At 35.4% G+C, this 16,854-nt stretch overlaps 1 protein-coding gene across 2 annotated transcripts in view; it reads left to right on the forward strand.

The window, feature by feature from the left end:
- Positions 1–16,854, forward strand: part of ctnna2 (catenin (cadherin-associated protein), alpha 2) — a 1,795,296-nt gene that overhangs the window by 1,714,873 nt on the left and 63,569 nt on the right. For both annotated transcript variants that reach the window (XM_039751821.1, XM_039751823.1), the window contains exons 14-15: positions 1,397–1,510; positions 9,138–9,319. In XM_039751821.1, coding sequence (XP_039607755.1) covers positions 1,397–1,510; positions 9,138–9,319 — 296 coding nt within the window. The remainder of the gene's footprint in view (positions 1–1,396; positions 1,511–9,137; positions 9,320–16,854) is intronic.

Consider the following 16,854-nt stretch of genomic DNA (forward strand, 5'->3'; position numbering starts at 1 on the left):
CGAGGCAGCAGCGATACCACTGTGCCACCGTGCCGCCTAGACTAACATTTAAAAAAAAAAAATTGAATGCAACACGATTTACCTGCACTACCTTTCCGATCTACCGGTCGATCACAATTGATGTATTGGGCACCCCTGGTCTATATGAAAGCACACCAGAGCCACCTCTGGCTTATAAAACTGAGTAACGTTAATATTAATTCTAACATTGTGAATCTTTTCCACAGATATTACGCTGTACCCAACTTGTGCCATTTGCTCAGAGGTTAAAGATACAAAAGATAAATAGCAAGTGGTTAATTTATTACAAAAAACGTTGGCGTTCTTAGTAAGATTATTTAATATATAGCTATAGGCCAATACAATAATGACTGTTAATTTTTTTGTGATCAAGTTTTTATTAGAGAAATGAAAATAACAAATAAACATGGCAAACTACAGTAAAATATGTTATATTAGGACATTAAAACACCCACCACATGGTAGCTACCATAAATCAAAGGGAAGAGAGGAAGACAACACTCAACACCACTACATGAACAATGGATTCCATATCTCCTCTGTTTGGCTATTGGCAAGAGTTGGATGTAAAAAATGAGCAGCATGTTTATGCTGGATTTACTTTAATTTTACTCAACACAGACGATACTTTACCATGTGGTTCTATGAATATTGCTATATATATGACAGCGAAAACCACAGTTCTGATGACCTAGGGGACCTGGCTATCCTCTCCATTCCACTGTATCACAAGTATGTGTTGAACAAATCTAATAAGAAGCAGATTGCATAATTTTATTGTTGAACTCAAATGCTTCCAATATCCCTTGTGTCACTTTAATGGGCAGAAATACTAGCTTGGCACTGCAAAATGTCACCAAGTGCCACAGCAAGACAGCACAAAATGTATGATTCTATATGGTTGTTGATTGTTGTGTTTATGTGATGTCTTGTTGGTGTTTCATACCCTTATTGGAAAACAAGCTGACTCTCATGTGACAATAAAATTTGAATTGAACTGAAATTAGTGCAATATTTGCATTGTGGTAACATGCTTTTTAATTATTTGTGGACTGGGAGCAAATAATGGCATTATAGCAGAGCTATGCAGAACCATAAATCACAAAGGACAAATAAAGATTTGGAGATAGATGAGACTGAGCCAATAACCTGTAGCAAATCAAATATCTAAAATGTATTTTGTTACAATTCAGTTGTACTGTACAGTATGTATTTGTAACTTCTGATGGGCTCTAGATTAAAGAAACAATGCCTTCTCAAATTTGTTTGCACTTCATTGCCAAGTATATTAACACTTTTCAGCATCAAGTTCAAAGTTCCTTTTCTTTTATATGATTGTCTAATTTACTGCTGTTTTGTTGCCTCTTTATTCCAGACTCCTGAAGAGCTAGAGGATGATTCAGACTTTGAACAGGAAGATTATGACGCACGTAGCAGAACAAGTGTCCAAACAGAGGATGATCAACTCATTGCTGGACAAAGCGCAAGAGTGAGTCCAATATTGCTCTTACAAGTCTCTCAACATCATAATATTTTGTGGTCATTCATTAATTTTATTAAAAAGAAACATAAGCATTCTTTACCTGTTTAAAATTGATTCCCTGGTGGATAAATACTCTGTGCTACCACATTAAAATATAAAATTGAACTCAGTCCTTGCAAGGAAATGAAGCACCACATTATTTCTAAACTATATGCTCTTTTATCTCTTGGGAATATATTCCAATGGAAAAAAAATATTGGATCAGATATATGCTTTCATAGCCTGAAGAGAGCAATCCAATAGTAATCTCCTGCATCTGGATATCATATTTTTCAGATATGAGCAGTAGTTTATAAAGTGTAAAAACCATTAAGGTATGCAATATAAACCTACTAAATGTTTAGTGTCCATTATAGATTTACTCAGTTGTAATAACTGTTGTTGGAGAACCTTAATATTAGTTCCAGTTTTATTCATTTCACTTAAATTAATGCTTATTTAATAGGAGCAATGTTTCCACTAGCAGAGTTTATACATTAGTGTAATATTTTTTAAGAAATACTCATTCTCTCAAACTTATGAAGGATAGAAGAAAAAATGCTGTCCACAGTCATAGACTGGCTAGACAAAGGGAAAGTAAGTTTCTTTTCTTCCTTTCTCTACAATTGAAACAAATTAAAGTAATTTCAAAATACTTTCTCCATATGAAAACCTTGAAAACTGTTTAATCCTCACAAGCACTGAAAAGCTGTTTGGCGTATTGGCATGCGGTGTACAGGAAGGATTTGAAGCAGTATTAAACACCAGAGGCCTGCTTTTGTTGTTATCAGTGTGCGGGAGGGGATTTATGGATAAGTCATTTCTGAAAACCCTATCTAGCACCTGATTCTTTCTTACTTTTTGATATGCCAATCAAGTCCTATTCAGCATAAGACCACAACAGTTTTTTTTTTCCTTTATAAATGTAGAGTGTTGTTGCCTGGTGAACTTTTTACATGATTTTTGATTGAATTGCTATGCTTGTATAGGAGAAAAGAGTACTTAGCAATGGCTAAATCCAAACTGGAGAAAATCTTATCTTACCTTACAAAATAGGCACGTGTCCGACCCTCAGTGCTGCCTGAATGCATTGATATTGAACAATCAATAATGAAAGAAAGTCTTCTTAATCTTTCTGTGATCCAGCCATACAAATGTACAGTATACCTTTGTAAGCAAAGTACATTGCATTTAAAAAATAGAGACCTTTGAAATAGGTGCTATATAAAATTAAAAAAAAGATTGTTAATGACAGAAAATGTGTGGCTTTTGTCTCATTAAACTGTAAAAAGGGATTATCAAAAAAATGACCCTTTGACAGCTGCAGTGTTAGATCAGAAAAAAAATGAACAGCCATCTAGCTGTTTCCTAAAATGCTTCACCCAGTATTGAGTCTTGAATTTACAGTGGGTACAAGGCAGAAAGCAATCCAAAACAGATGGCCTTTTCACTTAATTTAGCCAATTAATTTCACAATCTCATGTTTGGGAGATTTTACAAAATCTAAACTGGAATTAAATTTCTATCCAATCGGAGATAACCTTTCTTATTTACAGTGATACTTTGAGATACGAGTTTAATTCATTCCGTGACCAAGCTCGTAAGTCAAAATGCTCGTATCTCAAATCAATTTTCCCTATTGAAATTAATTGAAATGAGATTAATTCGTGCCAGCCCCCAAAAAACCACCCCAGTTTTTTGTTAAATGTTTTCAACATAAGAAAAATGTATTTATAATGAACAAATATTGTATACAAACAAAATAAAACCTAATACATAAAAGAGAATCTAAAGAAATAAACAGATGTTGGTGAAGCGTATTGTAATGGTTTTTTCTTTCACTTCACTTTTGCTTAACTTAATTTTCTTCTTTACTAGTTTTTTTTCTTTTTTGCCACACTTTCGTCACTTTCATTCGCAGGGCGTTTCAATAGAAACCTGTCTTAGGATCTTTATTTAGTCCTCCCCTTTAGAATGTTTCTGAAATGAGTTAGGCAAGTGTCATTAAATAGCGCCACTGCACGATCAGTTGCAATTTCTTCAGGATTTCTTTTTAATAAAGTCAAGTGATAGGCAAGTGTCATTAAATAGCGCCGCTGCACAATCAGTTGTAACTTTTTCAGTGTTTCTTTTCTTTAAAGTTCAAAATTTTTTCCCACATTGCAAACACTTCCTTTATCTCACTTTAAGAGATAACCTCCTCCACGATACTAATCTCCTGCAGAACCTCTGTATGTTGCTGCCTCTGTAGTTCCGTCAACTCCTCTGGTGTCAGTTCCTCGGAATGTGCGGCGAAAAGCTCTTTGATGGCTTGTATTTCGAATTTTGTCTCGTAACTCAAGGCAAAAAATTGACCTAGTGACGGCTCATATCTCAAAAAAACTTGTACGTTGGGGCACCCTTATCTCAAGGTACCACTGTATTTGCAAATTTACTGAAAAATACTAAAGTTTTCTTTTCTTGGTTTTATCATTGATTGATTTTTGATGGTTTGGGGATATGTAACTGATTTATGTAATCCAATCTCAGCAATCACAATAGCTGGTATAAGTGTGTCCCATACTGTAAAAGAAGTTAGAGAGAATGGGAGTGAATCACTTCAGATTGTTACTAAAATGCGAATGAGTTGGCAGAGTAGACAAAACCATAGCAGAGCAGATCAGTAAAATTGCCACCTGAAATAACATGAACAGAATAGTATTTAACATGATCTGAAAGTTCTGCTTCTTACATGACATGTAACATACAGACAAAGATGTGAACATAGCAGTGATAGAGCAGGGTGAGAAGTGCATAGAATAAATGCTGTAAACTGACCCCGTTCTCACTTCTAAAGGAGTGTTACTGATATTTTAGATTGAACTTTACAAAAGCTGTGTGAGCAATATTACATTCTGTGGGAGTGAGACATGACTGATGTAAGCATAGCATGAAGCAAAGCTGGAAAAAAACAGATTTAAGAATGATCAAATGGATGGGTGGAGGGTCACGGATTGAGAGGAAGGCGAATACTAAGTTAAAAGAAAGACTGGGTTAGGAAGGCCGTAGGTGTTGTGCTAAGAAGAGAAAGACTATAGGGGGTTAGGAAATGCAGAGCAAAAAGTAGAGAATGACTAGTTTAAGAGGTGCATGAGTACATGGAGCAGATGAGGCTAAATTATGATTATGGTTGGGTTAGGGGATATGTTAGGCTAGGGTTGATGTCAGATAATAAAAAAAGAGTAAGTCTCACCTCAAAGGATGTCCACGTCTGTTTAATGTGGAGGAAGAAAATTTCAGGGGCACCCAGGTAACCTGGGAAAACCCAGAAAACTGATGTGATGATGATGATGTTGAGAATACTGGCAAGATTTACAAAAACTGAAACCAAATCAAAAAATGCTTTCAAGGTTTTTCCATGTTTTCCAAATGCCTTAATTCATTATTGTACCAAAGGGTTAATAGAGTGAACGTTTAAAGTTTATTTTTATAGATTTTAGACCTCTTCCATTTTGCTGTAACTTTCTGTATGTTCAGTGCATGCTCCCAACTTCACACTTTTCCATTCCATTTGAGTTAGTGTGGTGCTGAGATGTCACCTGTTGTGCAGCGGGTTCTAATTTGGGATCTTGAGGTGGTTCATTGTGTGGTAGGTGTCTCAATGCGCCATATCACTGTATGATGCCAACTTCCACCTCCTCCTTATGTGAATTCATTATTCAGCCTTGTACTGGTTTTATAAATGTAGGAAATGATTGGTTACAGTAGAGCCCAGTTTGATTTACCTGAGAACTTGTTTTATATATAACAACAAGCCTCCCAGTGAAAGCAGTTTAACATACATGGCCATTTTGTGGCCTCTGTGAGTTCTTACCTGTCACTTTAATAAGACTTTTTACAATAACTTCAAATACCCAGCAGCATCATTAAGTCAATGAATTACTGATAGTTGTGTTTAGTTCAGTAGTAGTGACCCTGTGTTCGGATTCAGCGGGTTGGAAAATGGATGGATGGAAAGTTCAGTTTATTTATACTCCAGAATAGAATTTGTTTTATGGAGTTTGGCACCCACAGAAATTATAAAAGTGGTTGCAGCAGAGTTTAAAAATTATTTTTACAAAATGTTCAATCTGGTGTCAACTGAAAACATGTAAGGCACTCTGCCTGAGGCTGACAAAGAGTCCCACGTACAAGGCTTCCCAAAAGTGAGCTAAAATAGTACAAAAAAGTTACTTTAACTGGATTATGGCTTCTTAACTTGGTACCTTGTACAGTATAGATTAATAGGAAAGTATTTTAGGATATTCCAGTCTGGCTTACATAACATGCTTTTAACGAAATGTATGCATTAAATAGACAAGGTGGTGCATGGTGGGGTTCCTGTATGTGAAAATCTGAGAGCAGATGAATGCAAGTTTAATGTGACATACTGCTGTTTGTTCCCAGGTAGGGCCATGATAAATGAGACAGGGGTTCTCCTGTAGCTCTTACACACTATTGTGAAATTCAGTGTAGGTTAAAGCACTTAATGCAGAAAACACTCAACAGTGTTCTGACAAGGGAATGTGGATTTTCAATGTGCATGTAAATGTTGTGGAGACAGACCTATATCCATCTTCACAAGACTTTCTGCCTGTACACTTACTTCATTGGGTCAAGGAATATGCTCACTAATACTGAGATGAGTAAGCATCGGGAATGCCAAGCTTTCAGCCATAACTCCACTGGTTGGGGGGTTATTTAATTTGCCTGCATGGCTGGTTTTTGAAACTGGTCTGATTTTAGAGGTTTTTTTGATCACAGCTGAAAAATTATCATAAAATGCCATCTGGCTGTCCACAGTGTTCCTCTCAATGTATCTGGGCTTGACTATTTGTTAATTAGTTAATAATTTGCTACCCCTGTGTCCACCTTGCATTCTGGAATACCACATAAAGCTATCTTTCTTTCGTTTATTTTTTTATTTCTTCACTAGCTGTGTTACCCTTCTAAGATGGGTTGAAATCTCAACATAGACTTCAATGTGTGTCAGTCCAGTTGTTATGTCTCTGTTATATACCAATTGGTATAAGATTCGTAGAAGCAGTGCTAATTTTTGTAATGTGCCATCTGTTAGATAGCAGAGACATAGCAACCAGACAGACAGACAGACACATAGACACTTGACCTTTTAGTAAAGTGAGTTGGTAGCAGGCACACAACAAACTGCTCAGATGTGCTAACAGGTAAGCTGTGCACCAGTCTATGGGCTCCAATAAATCTCTCAAGCACTTCCTTCCTTTTTATGCTGCATATCTCATTTTGTCTCTAATGAGTGGGATTCGTTTTCTAATTTCTCTGTACAATGATTTGATGCTTTTGAAAGAACAGCTTTCTCTGCTGTTAAAGCTATCTAATGTGCATTAGAGTTACATGTACTTGACCAGATTTGACAGCTAAGTAACATGGGCCTATGAAATATCAGAAAGCAGCCCAAACCTTGTTTAATTTAAAAATGTTCCCTTCTAGAGTGAGATACCTGTTACCTTCTGATTCATTAGTCAATGAATAGTTCATTTTTAATACTTAGTAGCCTCATCTCAGTAAAACAAAACATTCAAGCGTTTTGATATTATTGCAGGAAATGAGTAAAGGCATTGTGTCAATTTTACTTCTCATCGACCATACACTCCCGAAAATGAATAATAAATAAATGGACATTTTTCTTATACAAATTAACTTTTTTTCTGTAGACTCCCTCTAAACGCAATGCCATACACAAATATTTAATGCTGAGCTCACGTTGACTGATCTATTGTCTGATATCTGGTAAATCTACCTATGAATATTAGATGACCTCTAAAATTCATTTAGTTCTTTTCAAACAAATGGAAACTTCAGGACTTCAAATAATAAACACTGGCTGATGTTACTAATATTTATTATGAGGTGAATCCACCTTTTATCACAGAGTAAATAATAAAGTAATCCTTTTGTCAACCCCTGGTTCCAGTTTTGGAGCACCACTTTTCAGCTATTATTTTTCGTTATATTAGTGTATAAACATGCATCATCCACTTTCTAGCTTAATTATGTACGGTTGCCAAAATTTCTAGGCTTCTTGTTTGCTTATTTTGTTCACAGCCGAATTTCTACTTTTGTGCTGTTGGTAATTTGCATGAGTTGTATTTGAAAATCTATCCATATCAATCCTGCTTAATCCATTTCAAGTTCAGTCAGCATCCAAAGTAAGTCCATCACATTCATCCACACAACAATATTCACTCATATAGGGTAAATTTTATGTTTCCAATTAACCTAACAAGCACATCTTTGGAACTGATGCTCAGATGAAGACCTACACAAACACAAGGAAGATGTGCAAAGTCTACACACACACAAATGCTGACTGTAAATTCAAGCTAAGGACTCAGGTAGTGGGATTCAGGAGCACTCAGCAATAAACACTAATGCTTCCTTTGTAAAAGTGCCATAAAAAATCCTTATTCAGGAAATGTTTTTCACCTCATTACACTGAATTGGATAGGGTCAATGCATTAATACAACTTTTGTTGCAAGGTTACATTTTTAAATACTGTACTACACTTATTTTTCATTACTATCTTTCATCATACTGCAGTATAGACTACTTGACTGTGTATTTCATTTTTTTTTCACTGCCATTCAAATTTAAAACATTAGCAATGAAACACTTGTAATGAATGTGAATTCTGAGGTTTTCTGACACTTCACCTAATTAGGCCATTGCTTACCTCCTCCTTCATTCATGCAGCACTTGCTCCAAGCATCTTATGTCTGAAGCTTAAAAGGTTATTTTGCTTTTCTGAAAAATGAGCTACTAACCTTCTTTGCCTGCTTTATTTAGTGTTAAACAGAGCAGTGGCCCCTACAAGTGTTTTCTGGTTTTCTTGTTTGCATTATTAACACTATTTCTAATATTTACTTTCAACATGTCAGTTCATACTTATGAACTTAATGTTTTTTTTTTCTTCATTCATACAACCTCTTGAGCATTTACAAATGTATCATACCTATTAAATAATAGTTTCTCAATGGAAGTGTTTCTTAAGGCTCATAATTTTGAATAGTTTTAGTATATAAAATCAATTAAAAATATATCCTTTCTGGCACACAGACTTGTGTCTATTGCTACTGAAATAGGAGTTGCCTGCCCATCCCTTTAAAACTGGATAAACTGGAATAGAAATGGAATAGATGGAAAAACATATCCTTACAGTAAGTAAATGTAAGCCTGTGAGTGTAGAGGAAAAGCATAAATCAAACATACCTTTTCTTCATGGGTTATTATAGGATTCATCTGCTCATCTCCCAAAGTCCAAAGACATGTCAAACCTGATGTGAATGTGAGGGTTGCTATTTTCTTTTCCTGCACACACTATAATAGAATAGTGTCCTAAACGAAATGATTTTCTACATTGTGTCCACTCTTTCAAAATCCCAAAAGGAAATTATAAAGATAGGTTACATGACTGAAAATCAAACTAGTATAAAACAATATGATGTGTTTTCAGGTGGATATGTGAATTCTGTTATGTCAGTTATCTTCTGTGTCTCATGAAATCTTCTTTCTGGTTTTACACTTTGATAATTTCAGGCAATAATGGCACAACTTCCGCAAGAAGAGAAAGCTAAAATTGCAGAACAGGTGGAGAGCTTCCGGCAAGAGAAATGTAAACTGGATGCTGAAGTAGCCAAGTGGGATGATAATGGCAATGATATCATTGTGCTGGCCAAGCAGATGTGTATGATAATGATGGAAATGACTGACTTTACCAGGTATAAAAGTTTCATAAACTGAGAAGTATTTTATAGTTAGGTGGCTTTGAAATGTGGGCTTTTGTGTTTTTGCATAGTTTTATTTTCTTTAATAATTCTTAAGATGTATAGCAAAACTAAATATGTGAAATGTTCATATGTATTTGCAGTAAATTAAATGTTGGGGTCCAAGTTTTAATTTATTAACCTGTTTGTGCATTTTTGCTTTAAATGCTTTTCTGCCATTATACACATTAACACATAGTCCAAAAAAAAGTCTGTTTGAAAAAGACATTGACATAATGTGCCTGCCATGCTTACTGCTGTCACAGAAAAATTAGCAGCAGCCAAGAGGAATCAGCAGAGCGCAGTCATACATTTTGACATGCAGTTGCTAAGTTTGAGATAGCCCCAATCAGCACATCATTAATGTAATACCCTATTTTTTTTCAAGTAAAGTAAATATCAGTGATGCAAAGTTGGAGGAAAAAAAATCATTCCAGATTTACTAATAAAAGTTCACCTGTCTGTTTATACCTACCACTGTTATTTATCTTTGTTTCACATGCGTGGTGAGGTGGTCTGATGATATTCTAGCTTTCTGACTATCCCAGCCTCCTGGGTTTATGCATCTAATAGTTGCAATATAATACAATACAATTTATTTTTGTATAGCCCAAAATCACACAAGGAGTACCTCAATGGGCTTTAACAGGCCCCCTAGTCTTGACTCTCTAAGAAGACAAAGGAAAACTCCCCCCAAAAAAGCCCTTGTAGGGAAAAAAAATGGAAGAAACCTTGGGAAAAGGCAGTTCTAAGAGAGACGCCTTTCCAGGTAGGATGGACGTGCAGTGGGTGTCAGATAAAGGGGTTCAATACAATACACAGAACAGAACACAAGTTTTTCTCAATAAAATCTAATAGTGCAATAAAAATCTTAACAGTACAGAGCAGAATTCAACAGTAGATAATATTACATAATATGATTTAGATTTGATCTGTTGTCTCTTTGGAGTTTGCATGTCCTCCCTGTGATCAGGTTGGCCTTCCTCTGGATGCTCAAGTTTTCCTCCCACATCCCTAAAGACATTCCTGTTAGGTAATTGTCAATTGTAAGTTGACTTTATGTGGGCATGTGTCTAAGCTTACCCCTTGATGGGCTTTTGCCCTGTTCAAAGCTGGTTCTTGCGATGCTGCCAACCCTGAATTGAATTAAACAGTTTTGAAGATGTTATCTCACATTACGTTTATAATATCTCCACGCATACAGGACCTCACTTGCAACTTTGTTTTTGTTGTTTTCTTCTGGAATGTATCCTGCTGAGGATTCATGTATTCATTTTAATGCATAAGAGGTGTTTGAAAATATTTCTAGAAAAATCACAGGAAAAATTACATTAGCTGTTTGACTCAGAGTTGAGTATCTCATTAGGACGATTTAATGAAAACCCTCAAACTCTCTCTCTCTGTCTCTCTTTCTAGGTTTAAAGACCAGGAACAATGACAGTTCACAAATTTACAAGGTTGTTACTAGTTCCATTCAGAGAGACAGCAATTACCTCATTCCCATCAGTCATAATTTATAGTTACCAATTGCTTTGGAGTAGTACTATTTTTAAATCTGACACTTTAGTCTTTAAACAGGGTTTGGAGGCTTTGTGTTATTTCTTTTGTCCAGTGTTAATTGATACTTCATTGGCTAGACTTACAGTCTCACTTTTGGTACCCAATAATTGTTTTTACAAAATTCATTGTCTTATCTTTTCTTTACTTGTCCATTTGAAGGGCTTAGAATCTATTTGCTTGCAAAGGAAGGCTAAATGTCATTGTTTTAAGCATTGTGTATTTCTTGTAACTTGTTCCCAGTGGACAGCCTTATCTTCACATCCTTTTATGTGTAGCAGAGAAGGTCATTCAGGTTGATCAAAGTGATTTGAATCATTTGGTTCAGTTAAAGATCTTTGACTCAATTATTTTTACATTATATTACGTTTGTTTATACTCCAGCTTGTTTTTCTGTATGTAATGCCAGTTGCAGAAGGGCATAAAATGTGCATTTTAGATAAAATGGCTATTTAAGTTGGCTGCGATGCATGACTTTGTGGGAGTGTTCTCTGTGATGGACTACTGCATCATTAAAGCTAAATTACTGATGCTGTGGAGATATTGTCTTGCCCTGCTTCAATGAACCCAGTTAAGTGGGTTCAAAAATTAATAGACATTGTGGTTAGGTGGATTAATGACAGTTTCAAATATAACGGATTGTCTCCAGACGATTGAAAAAAAAAAAGTTGCATCTTTGTGCTTCTCCTCATGCTGGAGCTTTGAAATGACTTATCTGGTCTGGCTTCTCAGAGCGCCGTCACGCACCTCACTTGGGCTAACAAAAGACACCTCCTCCTTGGACACCCAGGTTTTATGGTGGTCAGACTGGAAGGGGCAGGACTAGGTACCCTCACCAGGTGCTTTTTCTGCTCTGTGATGGAAGAAAGAGAAGGTAAAGTTAGCGGCAGCTCCCCCTTTCGTTTGGTGTGTTAATTGCATACACCGACACATACTGTATAGTGTGACAACATTTAGTTCTGCATTTTGATAGCAGTATACAAGTAGTTTAGCATTGTGCCATCAGTAGTCCTCCCCAGAGGTAAGATGTTCTATTAGAAACTTAACTAAAATGGTTATTATTAAAGAGTGTTCTAGACAGATTACTGTTAATCCAAATGTTATTTGCTTACATTATTCCAAAATAATTGTTTTTGAATAATGACAGTTAATATGAAACGTGCAATGCAATTATAACGGCAGATGGCTAAACTTGTTTACATGTCAAAAATGATTTTTTGAGTACTACTTATACTTAAAAAAAAAAAAATAATTAATAAAAACATTACTTTGGAATTTAAAGATATATTAATCAGTCCTGGTCCTTTATTACAATATATATAAAAGTATGCCTCCTTTCTATATAAAAATATTATTTAATTATTGTGGCAAAATGAAAAGTAGTTTCAAAATATTCCTTTACAATAGATTAGATTAGATTCAATAAACTTTATTAATCCCATGGGGAAATTCAAATGCATACAGCATCAGAAACATAAAAACAAGATTACAGATTTACATGACTGAAAATACAACCACTGAATCAATCAATGGATAAATAAATAAATACAGAAATAAAAACTAAATAATTAAATAAACTTAAGTATGAGTAAACTTTTTGGTTTTCTTTTTCTTACTTTTTACTGTATAGTCTGATAAGTGTGTAGTGAGGGATCTGGGGGCTACTGTACCTGCTTCAGCATATATATGCAGTAGCTTCAGAAAATATTCACTTTTTGCAGATTTTATTGCGTTGTTCATTTCATTTTAATGTGCTTAATTTGCCATTTTGCCCATCAATCTACAGTACATTCAATAAAAATGTTTGTAGAAAAGTTTGCAAATTTATTAAAAACTAAAGCTGAAATCTCTCATTTATGAAAGTGTTCAGATCCTTTGCTTTTGCACTCCAGACTGTGGTCATATGCAGGCTGTTTTCTTTGATTAGCAATATTTATAACAGAATTAGCACCAGTGATCAGACACAACACACAAACTGAGAATTGTAAGAAATCCATAGTAAGTTTTGAGAGAAAGTTCAGATCAAATGGCGTAGGAGTGTAACATTAAATGAAAGCAATTTTCCTATCACAAAGCTCAGTGCAAATATAAGCAATGTGACCTTTATCATCACCCCACGCATCAGTAGCATTAATTGATAAGTTAAGTTGTAATAAAATTGTCACCCCATTTTAAATGCAGTACAAGAACTCACTGCAACATAATACCATTTATTAGCAGGCCTCATCACATCCATTTCCTTAAAATGATCCTTTAGTTATATAGCAGTATCAATATTCAAGTAATGCACATTAAGGCAGCAAAACCGACAACGCAAAGAGTTAAAACACATTCCAGGAAGTGACAGTGAGATCAGCCACTGTTATGAGTGAAAGAGCATAAATGAAATAAAATCTGTAATGAATGATGAAAATGATATGTAGTGCAACTCCAAGTGCAAACCACTCAAACATAAAACATGGTCCAACGCCAGTAGAGCAATGCCACTCCACTCAAGCTGCACAAGCCATCTTGTGATCATTTGTGAGAAAGAGCACTGTAAAACAACCCCTAACTGCAAGACAGAACAAAGTACAAAGACCAATCATATGTTAACTGTCCTCAGGCTTCGGAGAACCAGGGCCAGGTACAAGTTATTGTTGCTACAGGATGTAGCAGCAGTGGTAAGGTGCCAAAAGCATAAAAGAAGCAGGTGGTATTTGAGAGTTTCTGACCATACTGATTTGCCCAAAGGTATATAACTGCTTCAGTCCCTGCCTAGATCAACATGCTGATTGGTTAAACAACAGCACATTTCCTTTAGTTAACAATAGTGCAAATATATTTTCATCGGTTAAACAATAGTACAGTTGTGGACTGTCAAGTGGTACAAATACCACCATATGTTGATTACAGACCCATGTCCCTAGAACACATTAATTTTCAAACAAACTAAATACAAACATTTTCTAAAGAAACAGGCAGTTCTGTTATCACAGTTTTGTATATTGATGAGATACTGATCAAAATAGCTTGGTATTCAAAACAGTTGAATCTTTTGAGAAACATGACATTATCTATGTCCAGTAGACAGCTATTACCAATAACCTGTAACCGAATTATTCAGGAAATGTTCCTCTTCTACCTGTATTATCATCCTAGTCTGAAACATTTCCTCTCCATTTATTGGTTTTTACATTTACCAAGTACATATTTTTCCTAAACGCAACACACAGAAATGTCAGTTTAAAAACAAAAACATTGATTACAAGCCCATTATACATACAGTTAATCTTAGTTAAAATATACATTTTAATTAACATAAACACACCAAATACATACAGTACTCACAATGGCAATAAAAATAATACACTTGTGTACAGTCTTCTTAAAATAAAAAATATTTCAAATAGAAACCTAACTGGCCACCTGGAAACACAGTGGAGAGCAAGCAGATCACCTGAAGAAACAAAAAAGTCTGACAGCACAGAGATCCTCATGCACATCCTTGTAGGCCTTTTCACTTAACTGCTGAAATCAGGGATGAGGTGAAGTGTTGAACCCTTGTACTTCAAATTTTCCAGACCACAAAAGAAAGAAAGTGAAAGCACAGGGGCATGATGTTGATTGGGGATCTGAAAATGCACAGTGAGCCCACTTAACTTCTCTCTCTCATTCCTGAAGTAATGGGAACCAAATTGACAGCTTGGAAGGGATGAATCTAACGGGTCAGTGTTCTTTATTCCCCTTGGTAACCAGTAAAAGATACAATACATCTTCAATTGTGCATCTTGGTTAATATGTCCTTTTTCCTCATCAAAGTGTCATCTTTGGCTAGCTGTCCCTCATGTAAAGAAGTAACATCAAGATATTACAGATTAGATATTGCGATCCTCGCTTATTTCCATGCTTAATTCCTGGAAAGACAAAATTAAAGTAGATGACTGGTTAATAATCAGCTATCAGAAGTGATTCTGGTGGCTCATCTTACCAGTCCACCATCTTTGAGGCAGGCTTTGCTTTCTTCAATGACATATTTAGCAAAATAACCACACTTCTTGACTAATAGAAGTTCTTGGATATAATCCACAGAATGTCTGTGGGATTTAGGAGTAACCACCTATGGTTAAAAAAAAAGGATGGTAAAGTATGGAGCAAAATAACTAGGCAGCCATCTCTCCTAGAAATAACATGAAGTTCAGCAACTTGCATAGTACTTTGACTGGAATCCTTAAATTGGCCTTGTGTTTCACATGCAATTGGCTGTTGACCCTTCAGGCTTGGTTTCTACTCCTGTGTTTCCAGGATAGGCTCCAGATACAAGTATTATGTTTGGGCTACGCAACTGTCATTTTAGACTCACTCTAATGTCACTGTTTGTCATATCACTCATTCTCATGTCACTGAAAAAACATGGCAGATACTTCTTAGAAGTTTACAAGGTGTTTCTTGAAGCTGATTAGTGCTTCAAAGGAGGTCTTTTTGAATAAGTAGTACACAATGTATTCTTACAGTGAAGGGTCCTTCAGGTAACTTTGGAAGTCATATCAAAAAGGCAAAAATCAGCTACAGGATGTCTTCAGGAAACAGTGTTTAATGTGTTGTGAATGTTGGATGATATCCTTTTTTTCTTTTTTCTGGTGTATGTTTCCAAGATACTTTTAAGTTCATCACAGTTTCCATAGCTTGTATAAATGCACGAGTTACTAAAATTAAACTAACTAGATAAATGTCTAGCCATTTCCATACATTTGAGAAAATGACCTTAAAGTTCCCTAAAATTGTAATAATAATAATAAATATTGTCTAACATGCAAAGCCACTATTTTTTTTTTCAGGTAGACGCACTATTTACTTCTTTTAGTAAAAAGATCAAATTCAAGATTGGCGTATCATTGCTGCTGGAAATACTTAATTAATTTGCTTCTTCAGTCATGTAAAAGTGTATCAAACTGAGTTCCTATTGGGCCACTGTAATGGCAGGTTTTCATTCAAGCCACTTTCTTTATTAGTAACTAATTCCTGCAGCTAATGAACTAATTAAAATTATGTTTATTTTTTTTTTCTTAACCATCAGCCAAATAATATTGAGATGCAAAGCAAACCAACAGATGACCAGCTAGCTTGATCCTATTTGCAGCTATGTCTTCATCATGCAACATCTGTTTCAACAAAATGCTTGAAAACTATAAAGTAAAGGTCTAAAAAATATTTATTTGCTCTGGTCGTCAAAAGACTTTATAGGTGCTCCAAGGAAGAAAGAAAATCAACATTTTTTGAAAATGTCTAGTGTAGCAGAAGGAAAATACTAAATACGAGGGACATTCGAAACGTTTCCACACTTTTGTTTTTAACTCTATTTATTGAGAATTTCCAAAACAAATGGACTATCACTTTTCTGCATAGTCACCTTCCTTTGTGATACAATTTTCCCAGTGTCATACCAACTTTTTATTACTCCTCTTGCCTTAACTGTTTCCAACAAAAATACGAAAGTGTGGAAACGTTTTGAACATCCCCCGTAATGTTTCACTAACATCAAGGCATGTCTTTTAATTAAAAATTGACTTAGAGTGAAAATGGTGAACCTCCAGATATTGAGCTTAATGCTCCCGAGTTAGTTGGCTATCTTCCCATTATTATTGGGCTCTGAATCTTCAAAAAATAAGTCAATTGAAATAAAGGCAAAAGAAGCATGTTCTACAGAGTGGTACACAAAACTGAAGCACAGCACATGGTGGGAGGCCCTTCCCTGGTTTTGGCAACAGCAAATGTAGCCTGATGGAGTTAGCAGGAAGAAGTCTTGTCAAAAAAAAAATAGTGACCCCCATATAAAAATGGGGAATAGCAATGAGAAAAGAAAATTATGAATTTAACTGGAATTAAAGCCTGTTGCCCAAACATTGCCCTCCAGGATTTGACCTTCACAAGCCTGCCATATAAACACATTTCTG

The sequence above is a fragment of the Polypterus senegalus genome, chromosome 4 (genome assembly GCF_016835505.1).
Source record: "Polypterus senegalus isolate Bchr_013 chromosome 4, ASM1683550v1, whole genome shotgun sequence".
Taxonomy (NCBI): Eukaryota; Metazoa; Chordata; class Cladistia; order Polypteriformes; family Polypteridae; genus Polypterus; species Polypterus senegalus.